Genomic DNA, 18,639 nt, shown 5'->3' with positions numbered 1-18,639 from the left:
GGTGGTCGAACCGTTTCCTTCTCCAAGGGGTTCTCTAAGCAGTCAGAGGTGGTTGAGCTGCTCTAAACTACCTTATGTGGGTGGTCGAACCGACTACTCCTTAATACCAAATTTTTTACTTTACCTTATTTTATTTGCTATCATAATCTAGACCGTTCATTTGAAATGAACAGTCCAGAAAAGAAGTATGGCATGGAATCTAAATCCGCATTTGTCATATGTAGGGCCTCCTAAAATCTCTAGCGCAAACAAAATTCTAAGAAAATGAGATAGACTGATAGTTTCACATAAAATTAAGGGCCAGGTGAAAAAAGAAACAGAAAAAGGAAAGGAAAAAAAAAAAAAAAGCAACAAGAGGCTTCGTTTGTTAAAAGTTTTGTTGTCCTTTTTTTTTTTTTTTTTTCAAAACAAAAACATTAACAAATAACCAAATACAATCATACTCACAAAAACTCAAAGATATTTTTCATATTTATGTAACATCATAATACCTTTTCAAGCTAAAAACAAAAAATACCACCCCAAAATATATTAACGTACAAATTTATTAAAGCCTATATGTAACTAATGGTTTACTTCATGCATGCTAGCTACGTGGGAGGACTTTGTCAATAATTAGCATTCCTTATAATTAGGGTGAGAGCAGCTGTGTGGCCCATCTGTTTTGGGCAGCTTAAACTGTGAGGCTCGCTTTATATATATATATATAGCTTATAAATAGGAATTTTCATTCTATTATCAAACAATTCAACATGATCAAAGTATAGTCTTATTAGGCATTAAAACGTTGAACATAGGCCTTTAAAGCCAAACCACCTCAAATATCTTATTTTCTTAATTTATTTCTCTCCGCTTTCCTTCTCTCATATATACCTAATTTAATTTTATTATTTTAACAGTAACAATGACATAGTAGTGATCTGATAAACTTGAGACATTGAGAAAGGAAAATAGACCATTAAACCAACTGGTCTTTGTACTATGTTAGAATTAAAGACCAGTTGGTTTAATGGTCTATTTTCCCTTATCAATGTCTCAAGTTTATGAGATCGATCATTAATTATGTCATTTTTAATTAATCTCCTTTAATTTTCCCTTTCCCTAGCTTTTCCTGTATTGCACAGAAAAAAAAAAAAAAAAAAAAAAAAAAAAAAAAAAAAACTGGTCTTAGAGACAGGGACGGAGTCAAACATTTTAATGGGAGGGGGCCAAATAATTTTTTTTCTTAAGTAGGGGTTAAAGTATGAATATATATTTAGGCAAATTTTAAGTAAATTAAAAATAACCCCGTTTTAATATTTTTATTATTCCCTTTAAATTAAAAATTAATAAGTAAAATTGAAAAGAGTTTTTTGAAAAATAAAAAATAAAAAATCTCAGTTTCTGTACTAAAATTAAGAAATTTGAGTTAGATGAATTGTGTGTTTCTCGACGTTCTCGCAAGACTTTACTTGAATGACATGGCTCTTAAAACTAACATTTTCTTACTCATTTTGTTAGAACAACCCACTCTAACTAACACAATAGCCCACTAACTATTATACAAAACACACTATATTCTACACAAAACAAATTATGCTAAACGCAACACAACAAATGAAATACATATCTTCTAGACTTTTCTAATGCCATCTAGCTATATTAAAATGAATCTCCATTTCATGTTATCTTTGGCCACACATCCTTAAGAAATTGAACTTTGTCAGGTGTGCGACTCCTCAAATCCACATCTGTCTTCTTCCAATACACTGATTTACTAAATCATTTTCATTTACTTTGAACAAAATCTCTACCTCTTTGTAAAACTCCTTCCATTGTTAGCATTCTCAGACATGCATGTCCGTTACTACCCGTGAAATATTAAAAGAAATTTTTTTGACAATAAAGCTATCAATCCAAATGAGATGAAACTAGTTAAAGAGAGGATAAAAGGGAATAGACCAAGGATCGAGCCACAAAAATTTCTTACTATAGGCCAAAAAAAACCTTAAATTCTTTTTTTTTTATTGTACCTTAATTTTTTTTTTCTCAAGAGTGGGGGGGGGGGGGCATGGCCCCACCGGCCCCCATCTCTCCGTCATTGCTTAGAAATCATTAATTAATATATAAACATATAACTTATTTAATTTTATTAATTTAACATAGTACAAAGACCAGTTGGTTTGGTCTATTTTCCCTTATCAATGTCTCGAGTTTATGAGATCACTAATTATGTCATTGTTAATTAATCTCCTTTTCCTTTTCCCTTTTCCTTTTAGTGTATTGCATAGAAATAAATAAATAAATAAAAAACAACTGGTCTTCCTTTGTTAAGTAATTACCATAATTAATTCGTTTAAATTAATAGGCAAACGCGTGGACAAGTTCCACTAAACCAAAGTTAGTGCAGCAGGTCAACTGGTCAACTGCCTTTAATTTCTGGCTGAGTGGATCGGAGGCTATAAACAAACCCATGATAATTAAGCTAGCATTAATTTCTGGCTGCCTCATGCCTGAATCCCCATTCGATTCTCACATATTCCTTTTTCAATCACAAGCAATTAATAATAGTTTATTACGGGAGACTAAACTAGGAGCAATGCTACAAATTAAATTAACACTCTCTTTTTCTTATTATTTTTTTAAAATTTTTTATTTACTTTCTATTGGTTTCTAACGTGCAATTGTCACATCGGACAAAAATATTTTCCTCTCGATCCAAATTAATATAATATAATACACATAAGAAAGGTTGGACCATCCAATTTGGTGGTTGCGATCATGACCAGCCTAGGCCTCGAACGTTTGGTTAGGATGGCTGGTTACTGCCAAGGGAGTGGTCGACACCCATGCAAAAGGTTGGGCAAATTCTTTTTTGGGTTGACGATTGAGGGCAGGGGAGTAAAATGGAAGTGTTTTTTTTTTTTTTTTTTTTTTTTTTTTTTTTTTTTTAATATTTTTGCTAAGCTAAACCTATTTTAAGTACTTGGTCTGAAAACCTTGTCAAGTTGCTATCGCCATCCCAATCCAAAAATGTTACGTGTCTTACTTATTTTTAATTTACTAGTAGCATTAATAATAGTTTGTTGGGTTAATTAGGACTAAACTAAACCCGGCCATCATACTCGGTCAAAGAAGTTCATCAATTAAGCTGCCATCGCCATCACAAACCAAAAGGGGGCCCATACTTAATTATTTTGACTTATGTTGGATGAGTAACATTAGGGCCGGGTTTGATATAATTGAATCTTGTTTTGTGATTGAGTCAAATAAGTTATGATCAATTTATTGTTAGAATATTTTCGGAAATTATTATTATTATTTATGTCAATTTAATATACTGATCGAATTAAAGACAATTACTCCAACCCATTTTAAAAGAAAAATTTGTTAATTCTAGCTATAAACAATGAATAAAGACCGACCAATTGTACGTTCTTAATTACGACAATGAATTGTTAATTAGTCTAACCAAATTAAACAGGAAAAATAAGAAGGAACTAACCCACCACCAACAAACCCATCTATTATTAATTAACTTGATTTCTTACATGCATTAGCACGCAACAAAGAAAAAAAATCTATTTTGTGGTTAGAGACAATGACATTTCATCTATATTGTTGTTATATTAATCCTGAAAAGGAATGTAATTAAGTAAACAATTGTGGGCTTCAGAAATCCATAAAACATCCCTTAATTTAATTAGGACCAAATTAAATGTATTTGTCTAATTTCTATCTATCATAAACAAACTACATATATATATATATATATATATATGTTTTGCAAGTGGGGATTCTTCGATCTAGGAGAATATTTCTTCAGATAATTCTTGGGAATCGAGTGGCCAAAGTCACCAAACTGCCCTTAATTCCCAGGGTAATCCACGACCGTAGGGGTGTACTTAATTGGATTGGAAGATGGGCAATGGGCAATACCCTCTGTACTTCTCTTCGCAATGATGATTTCCGAGAACACTATTTGAACCAGGGACAGAGAGCACAAACATGGGAATTTTTCTCATGATTGATGAAGAAAACCAAGAACAAGAAGAAACCCAAAAACATCCAACGAACAAACAAGTTTGTTGCATATATATTTATATATATATCCAACTCGACAAAAAATAAAAATCATTCGAAGGTCCTAGGTATAGGTATATATATATTCTATGTTCCTTCTCCATATTTTATAGTATGTGCATGGACATACCGAACCCAAAAAAAAAAAAAAAAAAAAAAAAAATACCATCCCACCACCAAGCCATTTAGTAAGTCGGAAAAAATTGATTTGCGTTAATTTGAACAAGCTGATGAATATTCTAAGCTGGCGAGATCGATGAGATTGTCTTTCTAGAAGGAAACTATATAAGAGTGATGAGGTTGACAATGGGAGAATGGATGAGAATTCAACTTGATATATAGGAAGATAAATGCAAGGATTTTTGGGATTGTGGCAGGGAGGAGATCGAGCTAGCTATAGTATATATGGTTGGAATATGTAGATCGATCGAGAAATGGCCTAAGCTTGGTGGGTGTGGGAGGTGTGTTTATAAACAATCCTATGAAAGTAGGAGAAAAGGTTAAAGGCACCGGCCAGGCATGCCCTAGATTTTGGGGAAGAGCATATATTGGTATTTGGATACTACATTATTATATCACATTTTCGTGTATGGGTTTATCAAAGAGTATAGAAAAGGAAAAAAGTAGGATGGGTATTTTGGCAGAGTTTGGAGATGGATTAGGAGGCAGGGAATGTGAGTGGGTTTGTGCTTGGGCTCGCGAGATGGTGGGTTTGATCATCATCATGCACGCCGGCAGCTTTAGTACTCATGTCTCTCTCTCTCTCTCTCTCTCTCTTTCCCTCCCAGTTGGCACGCCTGCTCCCACTAAAAAGCATGTGACATCCTCTCTCCCTTTCTCTGTCTCTCAAAGTTTGAAAAGCTAATCCACTAACCCATTTGCTGATCTCGACCTTGTAAACTTTTTCTCCTACCTTTTTTTTTTTTTCGTCTTTTGTCAGACAATTCTAATACTATAAACACAAGCAAAGGCCTATATCAGTCAATCCCCACTCTAAAATCTAAAATATAACCCATAAAGAGTAACCTAAGCTAGAAAAGAAACCTAATCTCTCTCATTCCTCATCGATTAAACCAAAAGAAAGCAACAAAACAAAAAAAAAAAAAAAAAATCCAACCCCACTTATATTAGATTCCCTCCTAATTATGTTTTCAAATTAATCTTCTCTATCTGCTAAATTCCAACTTGAAGATCCCTCCTTTAATCATTATATCTCTATCCCAATTCCCCCAGCTGTTAAAAACTCAAACACCCATCTCTCCATTCCATATCCCAACAAGACCAAAACAGACGACTCACAGTTTATTGATGTGGGTCTCTGAGGGTTGGTTAAATGGATACCTTGTTTAGGCTTGTCAGTCTTCAATCTGATCAATCTTTCAACTCCAGTAGAACCTCAAGCAGCTCTCGATCCTCCAGACAAAACAACCATCACTACCAACAAGATCAAGACGAAGAATGCTTCAACTTTTTCATGGATGAAGAAGACTTCTCCTCGTCTTCTTCTAAACACTACTATCCCTATCAACCCCACCCTTCCACCACCACCCCCACCCCAACCACCACAAACATAAGCACCCCGACAGAATTCTCCTTCTCACCCGCCCGTGATTTTAACTTCGAATTCTCCGGAAAGTGGGCGTCCGAGATACTCCTCGAGACCGCACGTGCCATCGCCGACAAGAATAGCTCGCGTGTCCAACAACTCATGTGGATGCTCAACGAGCTCAGCTCGCCTTACGGCGACACCGACCAGAAGCTCACCGCCTACTTCCTCCAGGCCTTGTTCAGCCGCATGACAGACTCTGGCGAGCGCTGTTACCGTAGCCTTGCTTCCGCATCGGATAAAACCTGCTCCTTCGAGTCAACGAGAAAAACGGTCTTGAAGTTCCAAGAGGTCAGCCCGTGGACTACGTTCGGACACGTAGCGTGTAATGGTGCAATCATGGAAGCCTTTGAAGGTGAGCCGAAGCTACATATAGTTGATTTCAGCAACACGTATTGTACACAGTGGCCAACTTTGCTGGAAGCCCTAGCCACCCGCACCGACGAAACCCCGCACCTCCGGCTGACGACGGTTATGGCCAGCAAATCCGACACCGCCGGAGGTGTGGCAGCGGTTCAGAAACTAATGAAAGAGATCGGTAGCAGAATGGAGAAGTTCGCTAGGCTCATGGGCGTGCCTTTCAAATTCAACGTCATCCACCATGGCGGCGATCTTTCTGACTTAAACCTAGATGAGTTAGACCTCAAAGACGATGAAGCGCTGGCAATCAACACTGTCAGCTCATTACATTCAATCACAGCCGTCGGTGACCGCCGCGATTATCTGATATCAGCTTTCCAGAGATTGCAGCCGAGGATAATCACTGTCGTCGAAGAAGAAGCTGATCTTGACGTTGGGATTGATGGGCTGGAGTTCGTAAAAGGGTTTGAAGAGTGCTTGAGATGGTTTAGGGTTTACTTCGAGGCTTTGGACGAGAGCTTTCCTCGGACGAGCAACGAGCGCTTGATGCTCGAGCGCGCGGCTGGGCGCGCCATCTTGGACCTGGTGGCTTGCGCGCCCTCTGACTCGGTCGAGCGGCGCGAGTCGGCTGCTCGCTGGTCTCGGCGCTTGCTTGTCGGCGGGTTCACCCCGGCCTCGTTCAGTGACGAAGTGTGTGATGATGTGCGCGCTTTGTTGAGGAGGTACAAGGAGGGTTGGTCAATGACACAGTGCTCGGACGTCGCCGGAATATTCTTGTCGTGGAAGGATCAGCCGGTGGTGTGGGCCAGTGCATGGAGGCCTTGACTACCGCGGCGGGGTTTCACACGCTTGGGCTTTATCCGCACGTGTAATAATTTTTTCTTTCTTTTTCTTTTTTTGGTGCGTGCATGGGTTGGAATTTGTGGGTGTGTTTTGAAAGAGAGAAAAGAGAGAGAGGGAAGGGATTTGCTTTTATTTGAATAGAAATGAAGTAAATTAATCTTCATTACGTACTCGATCTTGTTTTAATTACTACATTGTGATTATTTCTCGTTTTGTGAGGGAAAAAAAAAAAAAAAGGTTATGGTTTTGATTTTGATTTTAGTATATGTACGTAGGTCTGAATTTTAATGTTTTTGGTAGAGTTTTGTTTTCCTGTTAAGCTATGTTTATTACGTAGGAATGGAACCAAGATTGGAATGGTTATTTGGTTTATAGAATACCTATTTCTCTAAAAATGAGATGAATGCTCTTGAGGCCCCTCAGATCGAACAACCAGAGGTGAACCGGTCGCATCACCTCCGGAGCCCGGTGATCGATGTAATCGTATATATAATGTATTTCATAGGATGGATGTAATTATAAATGGATCATATATATGCATGTAGTTATACATGTTGAAGATCTAAACGTACAGTAGTAGAATTAATTCAATCATCAGGATTATAATTGCCATGCATGCACTTGGTTTATGCATGACATACAAGACGGAAATATTGGTCCAATTTTGACTAGAGATGGCCTGCTCAGTACTTGTCTATATCCTTAACCTATACAATTAAGACTGAAGCAGTTCATGTTAATTTACTTAATTGGAAGCATCTTTTATATATTTTCTTAATTAATTAAACTCTCAAGTTTTATAATATTGGGGTATATATATATAGTCCAAACTTGTCATATATATATATATATGGGAGTTGGTATTTGGTGTATTAATTAAGGTGATATCAGCTAGCTGAAGCATACTAAGAGCTAAAAAGAAGGGTAACGTTTTAAATACATATTTGAACAAGTAAAAGGTCATCATCTAATTTTGGGGCCTTAGAATCCTTGGACGCCCAGCGAGTTGGGTTGTGTTTGGAGAATCTCATAAAAAGGTATTTGGTCAATAGTGGCACCAAGAGGTTTTTAGTGGCCAGCACGCTGTTCGCGTTGATATGGTCTCCTCCTATTTTTTTAATCATCTTTCCATTGACAGAAAAAGCTTTAGCCTGCCTATCACTGCTGCCCCACCCACCAGAAAAAACTCTTTCATGGCTGTACGTTTTTGCCCCACAGAAGGAGAGGGAAGCGAAAGCACAGTGGGAAGTGGGAACTTCTTTTAAGAGTCGCACTCGCACATCTTATATCCTTCTGATGAGACTTGCCCCCTCCACGTTAACCTGCTTACGCCCTTTCCACGCTACTCTCCACCTCTCTTTCTTTCTTTCTTAATTTTAGTTTTTCTTTCTTTTTTTGAGTTTTAATTAGCTTTTTCATGTGGGTTTTTGTAAAAGGTATCGGAGCTGTCTTCTTTACCTTTAAGCTATGGTTCCTCTTTTATCAAATTGACAGGACCAGCTGTTTACTTTTTTAAGGCGCGCGCCATGGGGCCAGATTCTAGCGTAACGTACACACGTTGAACAGCATTTCTGGCCAAGCAAACGCGGCCAGGCCTTACTTACATGGCCCAAATATGAATCAGCCATACATCATATGACATATATCGCACTTACGGTCCAACCAATCGGAAGAGAAACGATAAATTTCTTTTTGGGAGCGATTTATCCTTAAGGGATTTATCGGAGAGCCACCGCCGCCGACGATCGCTATCTTCTACGTTCATCTTTGTTTGGGCACTAACATATAGTAATTATGTTTAATCAGACTACTTTTAATCTATATTAGCTAACCACTCCACCAGTCCGTTCTGTGTCGCGATCGTGGTCCATTCGAATGGCATGGCAAGCCAGTAGTCCTGAATATTATTTGGGGAGTGGGGGACCGAATTTGGCGAGACATTGTATCATGCTGAGTAAAGAGAAAAAGTTGAGACATTGTAGCATATATATATGTATGTACCTAGTGAGAGTTTGTATATGTTGAAGTAATTTTTCTAGTATCCGGCCGGACGGACTACTTGTAAAATAGATAAAATGGTCATTAGAAATTCGACGGTCCAAGGAAATTGGGACACTTCGATGTTTTAATTAAGTCCGTACATTGATTGATAAAATAATTGAATGTAAAATGTTTAAAGATAGCATATCTGGATGTGTCTAATTTTGGAGACTTCATGTGATAGTCTATTGGATACTTGTCACGTGACAGGCTTAGAGCTTTTTGATCAATGGTGGAGTCATTTTTTATATAGTGAGAGTTATTCTTCATGTAGTGGGCTGCTTGAGTGGATTCACCTGTAATTTATAATGCAGATTTCTCCCCTCACCAATGACTTTACTCCTAATTTAACTTTTTTCTTTTGGTTGGGCTAATAGACATTTTCAAGCTCAAATTGGCATGCATGGAAAAAAGTGTTTGAAATTGGTGATCATAAACAAGGGTGGGTGGTTAAGGTGGCCATTGAGGTTTGATTTGGTCGGAAAGAGTGATTGTTATTTTTAGGTAATGCCTATGCAAGCACGAGACTCTAGTGAAGTTTCTTCGACAGGAATTCCGTGCAATAGGATAGTCTCATGTGAGAAGCCGTCTGAACCCCACCCGTTCAAACAAGTACTCCGACAGCTCGAGCAAGTGGAATTCGGCTGCCAGACACCTGCCCAAGCAAAAGTGACTCAAACAGGCTTTCATATGGGCTGCCTTGTTGCGTAAAATCTAAATCCAGGTTTTTAAAAAAGAAAGCCCGAAACACATTTATCCTTAATTCCTCATCTTTCAATTAAGAAGTACCGTAGTAAAGAGATTCATGAAGAAGTGAAGTCACTCCACAAAGCCACAAAGGGTTGATCGACAATGCTTGAATTACTGAATTAATTATTAGCAAAATTTCAATTGAAAAAAAAAAAAAGGGGACAATCTGGGAAAAATACATCCTGCCTCAGAGCTAATATTAACATTACCTAAACAAAGGGGACCAAGGGGTGTGTAACTTCACTGGGCGTGTTTGAAACTGAACATTCTGTATCTAAGTCCTCATGCTGTGAAATATGCAAATCCCAAGACAACAATGTTAAGCAAGTGAAAGAGTGACCAAAGAACCATCAAATATATGAAAAACTGCATCACTTCAACCCACTCCACCCCTGAGGAAGTCTCCACTTTCTATGCCAATATATTGAGAGTCTTGACCACAAAGGGAATCCGAAATTATACTCAAGTGGGCGATCAGCTGGTCCCCCAACTATCAAAGGCAACCACACGTATCTTGAGTCCTTCAAGTCAGCTGGATTCCACCTATCTGCCATGAAAATATACAAGCCTGAAAAACCTGGCAGAGGAATCACAAATGTGCTCTGAGCAAAAAACGTTGTAAGTCGAAACATTTTGCTCCCTCCGACGCATGGATTTCCCATCGTCTCCCACGGCCCCATGATTGAGTCAGCCGCATGAGCTAGTGCCTCATTTGGGGCCCAACCAGTGCAGCCTGATGTGATCATGTAATAAGTTCTCTGGTGCTTGAACAAAGCAGGGGCTTCCCGGTGGTGTCCAACAAGAATCCTTCTCATGAACTGTGTCACATCAAGATAATCTTCAGTTAGTGGTCCGATATGAAGTTCACTATTGTCATCGGAGGAGTATATCAGATACGCTACACCATCATCATCTTTAAAGATAGTCATGTCCCTGCTTTCAAATCCATGAGGCCTTTTGCTATGGAGATAATTAAAAGGACCAGTGGGGTAATCACTAACGGCAACACCTACGGAGGCTTTGGTGTAATTGGTATCGTCAATATGCATCCACATTACATACTGTTCTGTCTTGTCGTTGTAAATCACTTTTGGCCTCTCAAGAACGTTTGATTTGTGGAGATCGTGGGTTTCATTTGATTCCTCTGCTGCCAGCACAATGCCCTCATTTTTCCATGTCCGCAAGTCCTTGGAAGAATAGCAACCAACTCCTATGATGTCAACCTGAACCATTACAAAGGAATTGGTGAATTTCGTCTGCAGTTGTGCTGAACTATTTAAATTATGTATATGATGTAAATACTGAAGATGGGGATGATAATAGCATAACATGGGTTATTGGCAACATAATAACAGCACCAATGTCGGTGTTGATGTCTCACATCATTAGGCAAACTCAAAGCAAAATAAACAAACCAGTGTTGGTCCCTGAAAAGTCATTTGTCTGCAATATCATGTGGTTACAACCAGAAAGGCCTAAGATAGTGAAGAGTGTGCCCTGGTTACATGAAGCAATTGTCTTTCTTTTTCATTCCAGCTTCTCAGTTTCAAGCCACCATATTCTTCTTTTTCAAAAGAAATGTTATCTTGAATTTATCTTCTCTCAACTTTTCATAACAGAATATTGGGTGGGACCTGCAGGTCTGAATTACAGTTTGAACACAATCTTACAGACAATAAGGTCATTGATAGCCATCTAAAGTTCAACAACATACTCTCATTGAAATGAGTAACGCAGTGGCGTGGTCAAACCATGTCATCCTCATATGAATCGTTATGATTTTCACAAATTCATAAAATGTTATCTAAACAATGTTTTTACTTCTGAAATTTGATAATTGCAACCATGTAGTACAAAGGCTAAAAGTTCAATCATATCCTCCCCGTCCATTGAATTTTGAATGACCAAATCATCCAGTTCAACCACTAATTATGGCAAGTAACGGGCATCACCCAAGCATCATTTGAATTCTACAAATTTGGTGTTTCCTCTTATATATAATGATGCATAGTAATTTGTGTACTGGATCTTATTTTGAGTTCAAAGAACATTAGAAGCAAATTATTCTACAAAGTTCCATTGCTACCCAATGATCAAGAGTTTTCAGATCTTTCTTTCTATGAGACAATATGCATCCATCTATAGATTATTTCATAGCCAATCATCGCTGTCAAACTGACATCTTCTTCCTAAGAAACAACTACCACCACAAGTTTACTCTAACTGGCAATAATTGAGATTCCTAGCAAAATTTCCGTGATGAATCCTTAGTTTGTGCAGATATTCATCACATCAATGAATCCAAACTATCAAACTCCTCAAGTATTAGCATAATTTGTGGGCCCCTTGAAGCTAATGCTAAACATTACCATAAGATTTCTCATCACAGGAAGCACTCTTAAATCACAACTATAAGTACAATCCCAACGTAGTGGTTTCAAAAAAAAAAATTGCACTTCAGCAAAACCAGAATGATAAAATGGGCGGGCAAATGCACAAGATAAGATGGCGGTACTTTCAAGTTGAGAAGATATGTGCCCAGAAAATGGAGAAAACTAATATCCACACCCATGCTAGAGATTATCATCCATATTGGGTTTTTCCTTGTCTATGTATCAGTATTCCATGTGTGAAATAACCCAAGTAACGGCACTTGTTCATACTGGTGGAACTTTCACAGTACCTACATCCATGGCCACACGGAGCCACTTAATATGAAAATAGAGATTAAAGAAAAATATGTTCAAGGGATCTGTACGTCAGACTCTAAAATTGCTAGAAAAAAATTGGGCATGATATGAGCCAAAGATAGAGTCATACCTTAACCACATATACCCAAAATTAAGGATTTTCTATCAAATAGACGAGACTGAACTTATATCTTCATCCTTCATCTAATGCATAATCTATTGAATATATAAAAATGGACTAGGTTAGACTTGAGATTCTCATAGCTCACACTTCCAGTATTTAATTAAAAGGTTTATTTCTAGTTGCCAAATTCCACATGAGCTGTAAGACATACTAGGATCTCTTGAAAAATCCATCCTACATTTCCTCTCTTAAACACTTTGAAGCAAATACTAAACCTAAGATCTTTAAATCCATAAATCCAATCTTTCAGCATCAGTGCTGGCACACGAATTTCAAACTGAATCTATCACAGTATAAAAATCATAAAAAAAGATTTCCATTATATTACGGGTGGCATTTCTACAATTTTCACTCACTTTTACTTCACATTAGAAGCAGAGGGAGTAACAATGCAGTTAATTAAAGAAGATTAAAGATGCTCATCTGAGCTGTTTGGCATGCAAACTTTGACGTCATATGTACCATTTAGGAGTGCAAATATTGTTTCCAGTTCAAAGATAATAGTCCACACTACCTTCTCCGCCAATCTGAAACCTACCACCCACAGGGAGTCCACCGGTAGGGTGGGGGTGTGTAGAAAGAGGCAGCAAAGGTTTTTATGCTCCTGAGTATTAAATGTTTCCCCAGGTTCAATAGTAAAAGTTCTGAGCAATTGAAGACCTAATTCTAAGTAAGTTTATGAGTTTGGATCATTTGGCAAGTCTATTGAAAAGTCTTGTTTTGGCACGATGTGTGGTGTGGGAAGGTACCTCTGAAAACTCTTTTGCCAGATCTGTTTCTTATTGCTAGTGGCAAGGATGCATGGGTGGAGGAGAGCATGCAGAGACAAAATGGCACAATTTTGTGGAATATTTTGTTTATTCGACCTATTCATGATTGGGAGGTGGAAGATGTTAGTAGATTTTTTGAGATGTTGTACTCTCTTAAAGTTAGAAGTGAGGGAGAGGATAAAATGTGTTGGATTCCAGCGCGAAATAAATCATTTGAGGTAAAGTCTTACTATAAGGTTTTACTTAGTCCTATACAATCTTCATTTCCGTGGAAAAGTATTTGGAAAGCTAAGATTCCCCCGAGAGTGGCTTTCTTTGTGCAGACGACGACTTTAGGAAAATCCTAACTGTGGACAATTTACGAAAGAGAAACATTATTGTGATGGAGTGGTGCTATATATGTAAGACTTTTGGAGAGTCCATTGATCATTTGTTTCTGCATTGTATGGGTTGCTACAGAGTTGTGGAGTACGATCTTGCAATTATTTGGGGTGGTGTGGGTAAAGCCGTGATCGGTGAAAGATATGTTGGGGAGTTAGAGGGGGCAAAATGGCAACCGGACGTTGATACCAATTTAGCGAATGACTCAATTGTGTTTGATGTGGTGTGTATGGAGGGAACGGAATGCACACTGTTTTGAAGATTGTGAGACTGGTTTGATGAACTTGAAGAAGTTAGTGATGCAAATGTTGTTTTTGTGGAGAGAGAAACTAAAGTCTATGTCTGAGTGTTCTTATTCTGAATTTCAAGATAGGTGTTCTCTTTTTTCTTTAAATTAGGGGTTTCATTTATACTTCCTGTGTACTGTGGGTTGCGCCCCTCTTCGCTTTTTTAATATACATTACTTATTAAAAAAAAAAAAAAAAAAGTCTATCAAAAAGTTTGTACTCGGGAGTCCTAATATGCATCCATGTAAATTCCTTCTCTGCTAAAAAAATGTTTCCACTCCCCTTTTAGATTATATTAAACAACAGAAAAGACACTCTTTCTTAGTTATTTTCCATGCGCATAGGCAGGGCAGTAAAAAGCGAGCAGCGCTACTCGTGAACATGCTCGGACTCGGCTCAGATTAGCTCGACTCGGGATCGATTTGTTTATTAAACAAATAGAGCTTGAACAAAAAATTCAAACTCGTATAAATTTAGGCTCGACTCATATAAGCTCGGCTCAACTCGTATAGGCTCGTATAAGCTTGTATAACTTCATTTGTATTATTTTTAACTTTGTAACGAGAACATATTAAGTATTTAAAAAAAAAAATGTTCTTATATATATAAGGTGAATTATTGTAATCGCGAGTCTGGATATAGAAATAAGTGTATTTGTGTGAATATGAATATGAATATATAAATATACTATAAGATAAACATATAAAATTGAGAGTAGATTATTTAAGATTTGAGTTAATTTCTCTAATTACCAAAACAATAAATCTTAACCATAATTAAGTAACTAATAATTAGTATTAATTTTAAAAAATAAAAATTAAACAATTGGGACATTTACTTTATATATGGAATGACTAAATAACTCGAGTTCGTTAAAAAAATAAATGAACAGAGCTTGAACAGATTATTTGGTTTGGTGATAAGCTTGAACTTGGCTCGTGTTCGAAAAAAAATTAAACGAACCGAGCTTGAACATTCAATACTCGGCTCGGCTCGATTCGATTACAACCCTGCACATAAGACTCAAAAATAGGATATAATACAACGAACTAAAATGAAGGATTGGACAAGGTATCCTTAAAGTAAGTACAACAACACGGCCTACTAGAAAGAGATAAAAGCAGATATAAAAGGCTGATATGAGCATCCATATTGATAAAACATTTCTAAGTAAGTAAATCCACCTCCCTGTTAACCAAGGATGCACCCATTTGAAGGCAACCTCAATTTCTATGCAATAATCAAGATTCATTTTTTGGGTTGCGCCCTTCTGCCGTTCTACGCTTTGATAATAAGATTGAATTATTTATCAAAAAAACAAAAAAAAATTAATTGACAATATCTTTACCCAGTGGAGGGGTTGGCTTAGTGATAAGGGGCTTACTGTCTTGTGATTTGGTGAGGGGGAGGACATGGGTTCGAGTCTCCATGGGTGCAATGCTAAGAGGACGAGACGCAGGCCTATTAATCCCTGCCTACCGGCTTCCTATCATTATGTCCTTTGTGGGGCTAGATTCAGGCTATAACTTAATTAGTCTTAAGGGAGTGCCTACAAATGCCTCGGGTTGCAAGCCCATCAAGGTCCCTCCTGGCTAGTGCTCCAGGTAGGAAGTTCCAACCTTTGGTTGCCCTCCCCTTACCCATTTTGCGCCCCAAAAAATTGACCATATCTTTAACTATGCCCACTATAGTTTTCCACCTAAGAATTAATTAGACCACTGTGTCTCTATATAACCTTTGGCTCTTGACATGTCTACAACCCATTAGAAGGGCACAATTCTGCAGTCTAATATCACAACCCATATCTATAGGCACGGAGAAGTTGTAGATAAACATACTATTATTATTCTAAAGATAGCACCAATATCAATTGGAATACGATTTCCCAAGGGGCAACTACCAATGTTTAGTTTGATTTATTAAGGTGCATAGGGGAAAACAAATCATATATAGAGGAAACAATATAACCCCACACAAGTGCCAGAAACTGAATCTTAAATTTTAGACCTAGATTGGAACAAAAAGGGAAAAAAAGGTTATATTAAGCAACTTTGGTGGAACCAACCATATTGGGTTTAATTTTGATTGGCATACATGACTACTCGTCTCCGCTTAAGTCAAGAGAACAAATCACAATATAAAACAAAGATTGATAACTAGCAGCAGCTATGTGATCACAATGCACGTAAACAGATATTTACACAGCTAACGTGGATATAAACTATGGTGATTGCATCTCTCAATCCTTAAGGCCTGAAATTATAAAATCAACCTATACTTAAGCATAACATTATAAATTCATAAATTTAAGTAACTTACCCTTGCCGCTGCTTTTTTGTGAGCATGGTAGGTAGGCCCATCTTTATACTCTCCATACCAATAGTATGTCCTTGATTTTTGATCATACAGAATACCCCCTCCATGGGCTTGAATAGGATTTCCATCAGTGTCCAACCACATTCTCCCTGGATAATAGTAAAAGCTATCATTCCCCACGTCCTTCATTGGATCTATAGCAGTTCTCTGATCTGGAAAGAATGTACTTCTAAGTTGGGAATTCTCATCCAGAAATTCGTCAATCAGTGTGGTTGGCCGTTTAGGTTTTCTTTTTGCTGCACGTGGAGATCTCTTTCTTGGTGGTGGCATCCGAATATTTTCTTCTTCAACCTCTAAGAGTTCACGGAATTGTGGGTGTTGGCTCATGCGCAATTGGATCTCTCCACCCACCCCATCTTTGTGGCGAGCAAGGGAGTATAGATGAAGCATAAGAACACATCCCACCAAGCTCCATACCACAGCAGACGTTGAACATCTGCCCCCTGCATTGCAATTGAAAGTGGTTGGTTTCCTGTATTTGTTCTTGATCCTCATTTTCTCTTTCTTTTTTTATCTCCAAGATGATGCTGCAATTAAGAAAGCGCAACCTATGGAGATCCAATAAATCCGACCAAATATGAGTCACAACCAAACACTAATCTAGGTTTTATAGAACGCAACTTCGGTTTTATTTCATGAAAATTAAAAGGAAAATAACAAAAAGAGTTGAAAGCAAGAATGAGATTTAAAAGATATAGTCACGTAAATTGATTCTAAAGGAGTAATCAATAAAATCAGAATACCATGCTTTTGTTCACAGTTTATAAGCAAAACTAAGTATTAACTGTATAATCACAAAAATTAATTGCCAATGATTCAATGTATAAAACTGACTAAAATTCAATCCCCAGTTCATGTTATTCCAAAATACTTAACCCCAACACTTTTTTCTTTTACACTAGAAAAGATGAAGAATAAACAATGATGAACTGATGTCAGAGGATGAAACAATTCACTGCAGCACAAGCCTTCTTAACTATATGAGGGGTAATTAATGAGAATGTATTTAACTCTCTGACCGCAAAGCAAGTAGTACACACCCAGATATTGTTAGTTGTAGAGGTCTAGAGGAAATGAAACCAACGGACTCATGAGGTTTAAAATCAAACATAAACCAGCAACCACAAACTATCACATACAAATGGGCACATCCAAAATTGAAAGTTTCGAAAGACACTTCAAGCCACTAAAACACGAATTCTTAAAAAAGTACAACACGGCAGACCCACCCCTGATTTCACAAATAAAATCAACAAAATATATCAAATACAAACACAAGCATGTCCAGCAAACACCTTACCCGCGAACCCACGAACCACGAGTGCAGCTAGATTCCCAGACATGGGTTCAGACCGGAGCCTCCAACAGTACGTTCAATAAGCAAGGCAAAGCAACCCACAACGTAGTTCGCTAAATCATACATCAATCCGACAACCTCATAAGATAATTCACCAATTCTGTCAGGCCCCAGAACCCTGTTCATTCACAGGGTTCACAGGAAAACAAGACAAGGGCTTTGAGTTTGGCTGCTTAGCTTAGCTTGTTGGTTGGAATTGGATCTGAGTCTGAGATTGATGACTATGACGATGATGACGACTTGGGACCAAAGGTCTTGCCAATGGGCTATGTCGCTGTTTGTATGTTTCTGTCTTGGGAGGGTCTCTCAGATAGATATGTCTGGAAGGCTTGCAATGAGAGATGGAGTAATTTCCTCGCCATGTTGATTCCATATTAATTAGATTTTCCTTCGAAGCATCCACCAAGATCTTTGACAGTTGAATAAAGGGCCAACGACAATGCCAAATTTACTATGAAGTTCTTATCTAAAGGTTACTTCTTACGAAAAATTATACTCTATTCTTTTTTTCTTTTTTTTCCCAAAATACTAGAAATAAATATAAATATTTTTAAAATTACAGTAATAATGGGTTTCTTTTGGAGATCACCTTTTGTTAATTAAAAGTTGCAATCTCTTTAATTGAATGAAATAGCCGTACCCATTTCTTGATTTTGAGATACTATAGGCTATGGCTATCTATGTTTGTTATTGTATTTGAATAAATAAAAAAATTATGAATAAAAAATAAATAAATAATAAGTGATTATAGAAGGGTGGCTTTGCAACCACCCTCACCTATCATGGCGGCCGCATAGCCACCCTTATCATGATAGGATGGCCCTAACAAAGACAAGAGTGGTCGTGCGGTCACCCTCTTCTACTTAGAGTCGTTATATGGCCATTCTTTTTTCTTTGTTTTAATTTTTTTAAAAATTAGCTAGCTTTTGTCTC

General features: G+C 37.6%; 2 protein-coding genes across 4 annotated transcripts; one reads left to right on the top strand and one right to left on the bottom strand.

Moving 5' to 3' along the window:
• The first annotated feature begins 5,171 nt into the window (after positions 1–5,171).
• LOC133862963 (protein SHORT-ROOT) lies at positions 5,172–7,037 on the top strand. The gene has a single exon (XM_062298900.1). It carries the CDS (start codon positions 5,396–5,398, stop codon positions 6,851–6,853), a length of 1,458 nt encoding a protein of 485 aa, XP_062154884.1. The 5' UTR covers positions 5,172–5,395; the 3' UTR covers positions 6,854–7,037.
• A 2,716-nt stretch (positions 7,038–9,753) lies between these two features.
• LOC133863573 (uncharacterized) lies at positions 9,754–18,078 on the bottom strand. Of its 3 annotated transcripts, none has more exons than XM_062299573.1 (3): positions 17,650–18,078; positions 16,293–16,897; positions 9,754–10,884 (listed from the first exon to the last, which is right to left on the bottom strand). In XM_062299573.1, the coding sequence occupies exons 2-3, from the start codon at positions 16,842–16,844 to the stop codon at positions 10,033–10,035; spliced, it is 1,404 nt and encodes a 467-aa protein (XP_062155557.1). In that variant the 5' UTR covers positions 16,845–16,897; positions 17,650–18,078; the 3' UTR covers positions 9,754–10,032. The 3 variants fall into 3 exon arrangements, with proteins under 3 accessions (XP_062155557.1, XP_062155559.1, XP_062155560.1); XM_062299575.1 differs by having other exon boundaries at positions 16,293–16,876; XM_062299576.1 differs by having other exon boundaries at positions 16,293–16,792.
• Positions 18,079–18,639: the final 561 nt, after the last annotated feature.

The sequence above is a fragment of the Alnus glutinosa genome, chromosome 3, assembly GCF_958979055.1.
Source record: "Alnus glutinosa chromosome 3, dhAlnGlut1.1, whole genome shotgun sequence".
NCBI lineage: Eukaryota > Viridiplantae > Streptophyta > Magnoliopsida > Fagales > Betulaceae > Alnus > Alnus glutinosa.
This window is presented reverse-complemented; position numbering and strand designations above follow the sequence as displayed.

What these genes read in the sequence shown, in the direction of transcription:
- LOC133862963 (XM_062298900.1), top strand. Translation starts at nt 5,396, where the DNA reads ATGGATACCTTGTTTAGGCTTGTCAGTCTTCAATCTGATCAATCTTTC.
- LOC133863573 (XM_062299573.1), bottom strand. Translation starts at nt 16,844, where the DNA reads ATGAGGATCAAGAACAAATACAGGAAACCAACCACTTTCAATTGCAAT. An exon ending in ACAAAAAAGCAGCGGCAAGG is followed by an intron (nt 10,885 to 16,292) that starts GTAAGTTACTTA and finishes GTAATGGTTCAG; the next exon opens with GTTGACATCATAGGAGTTGG.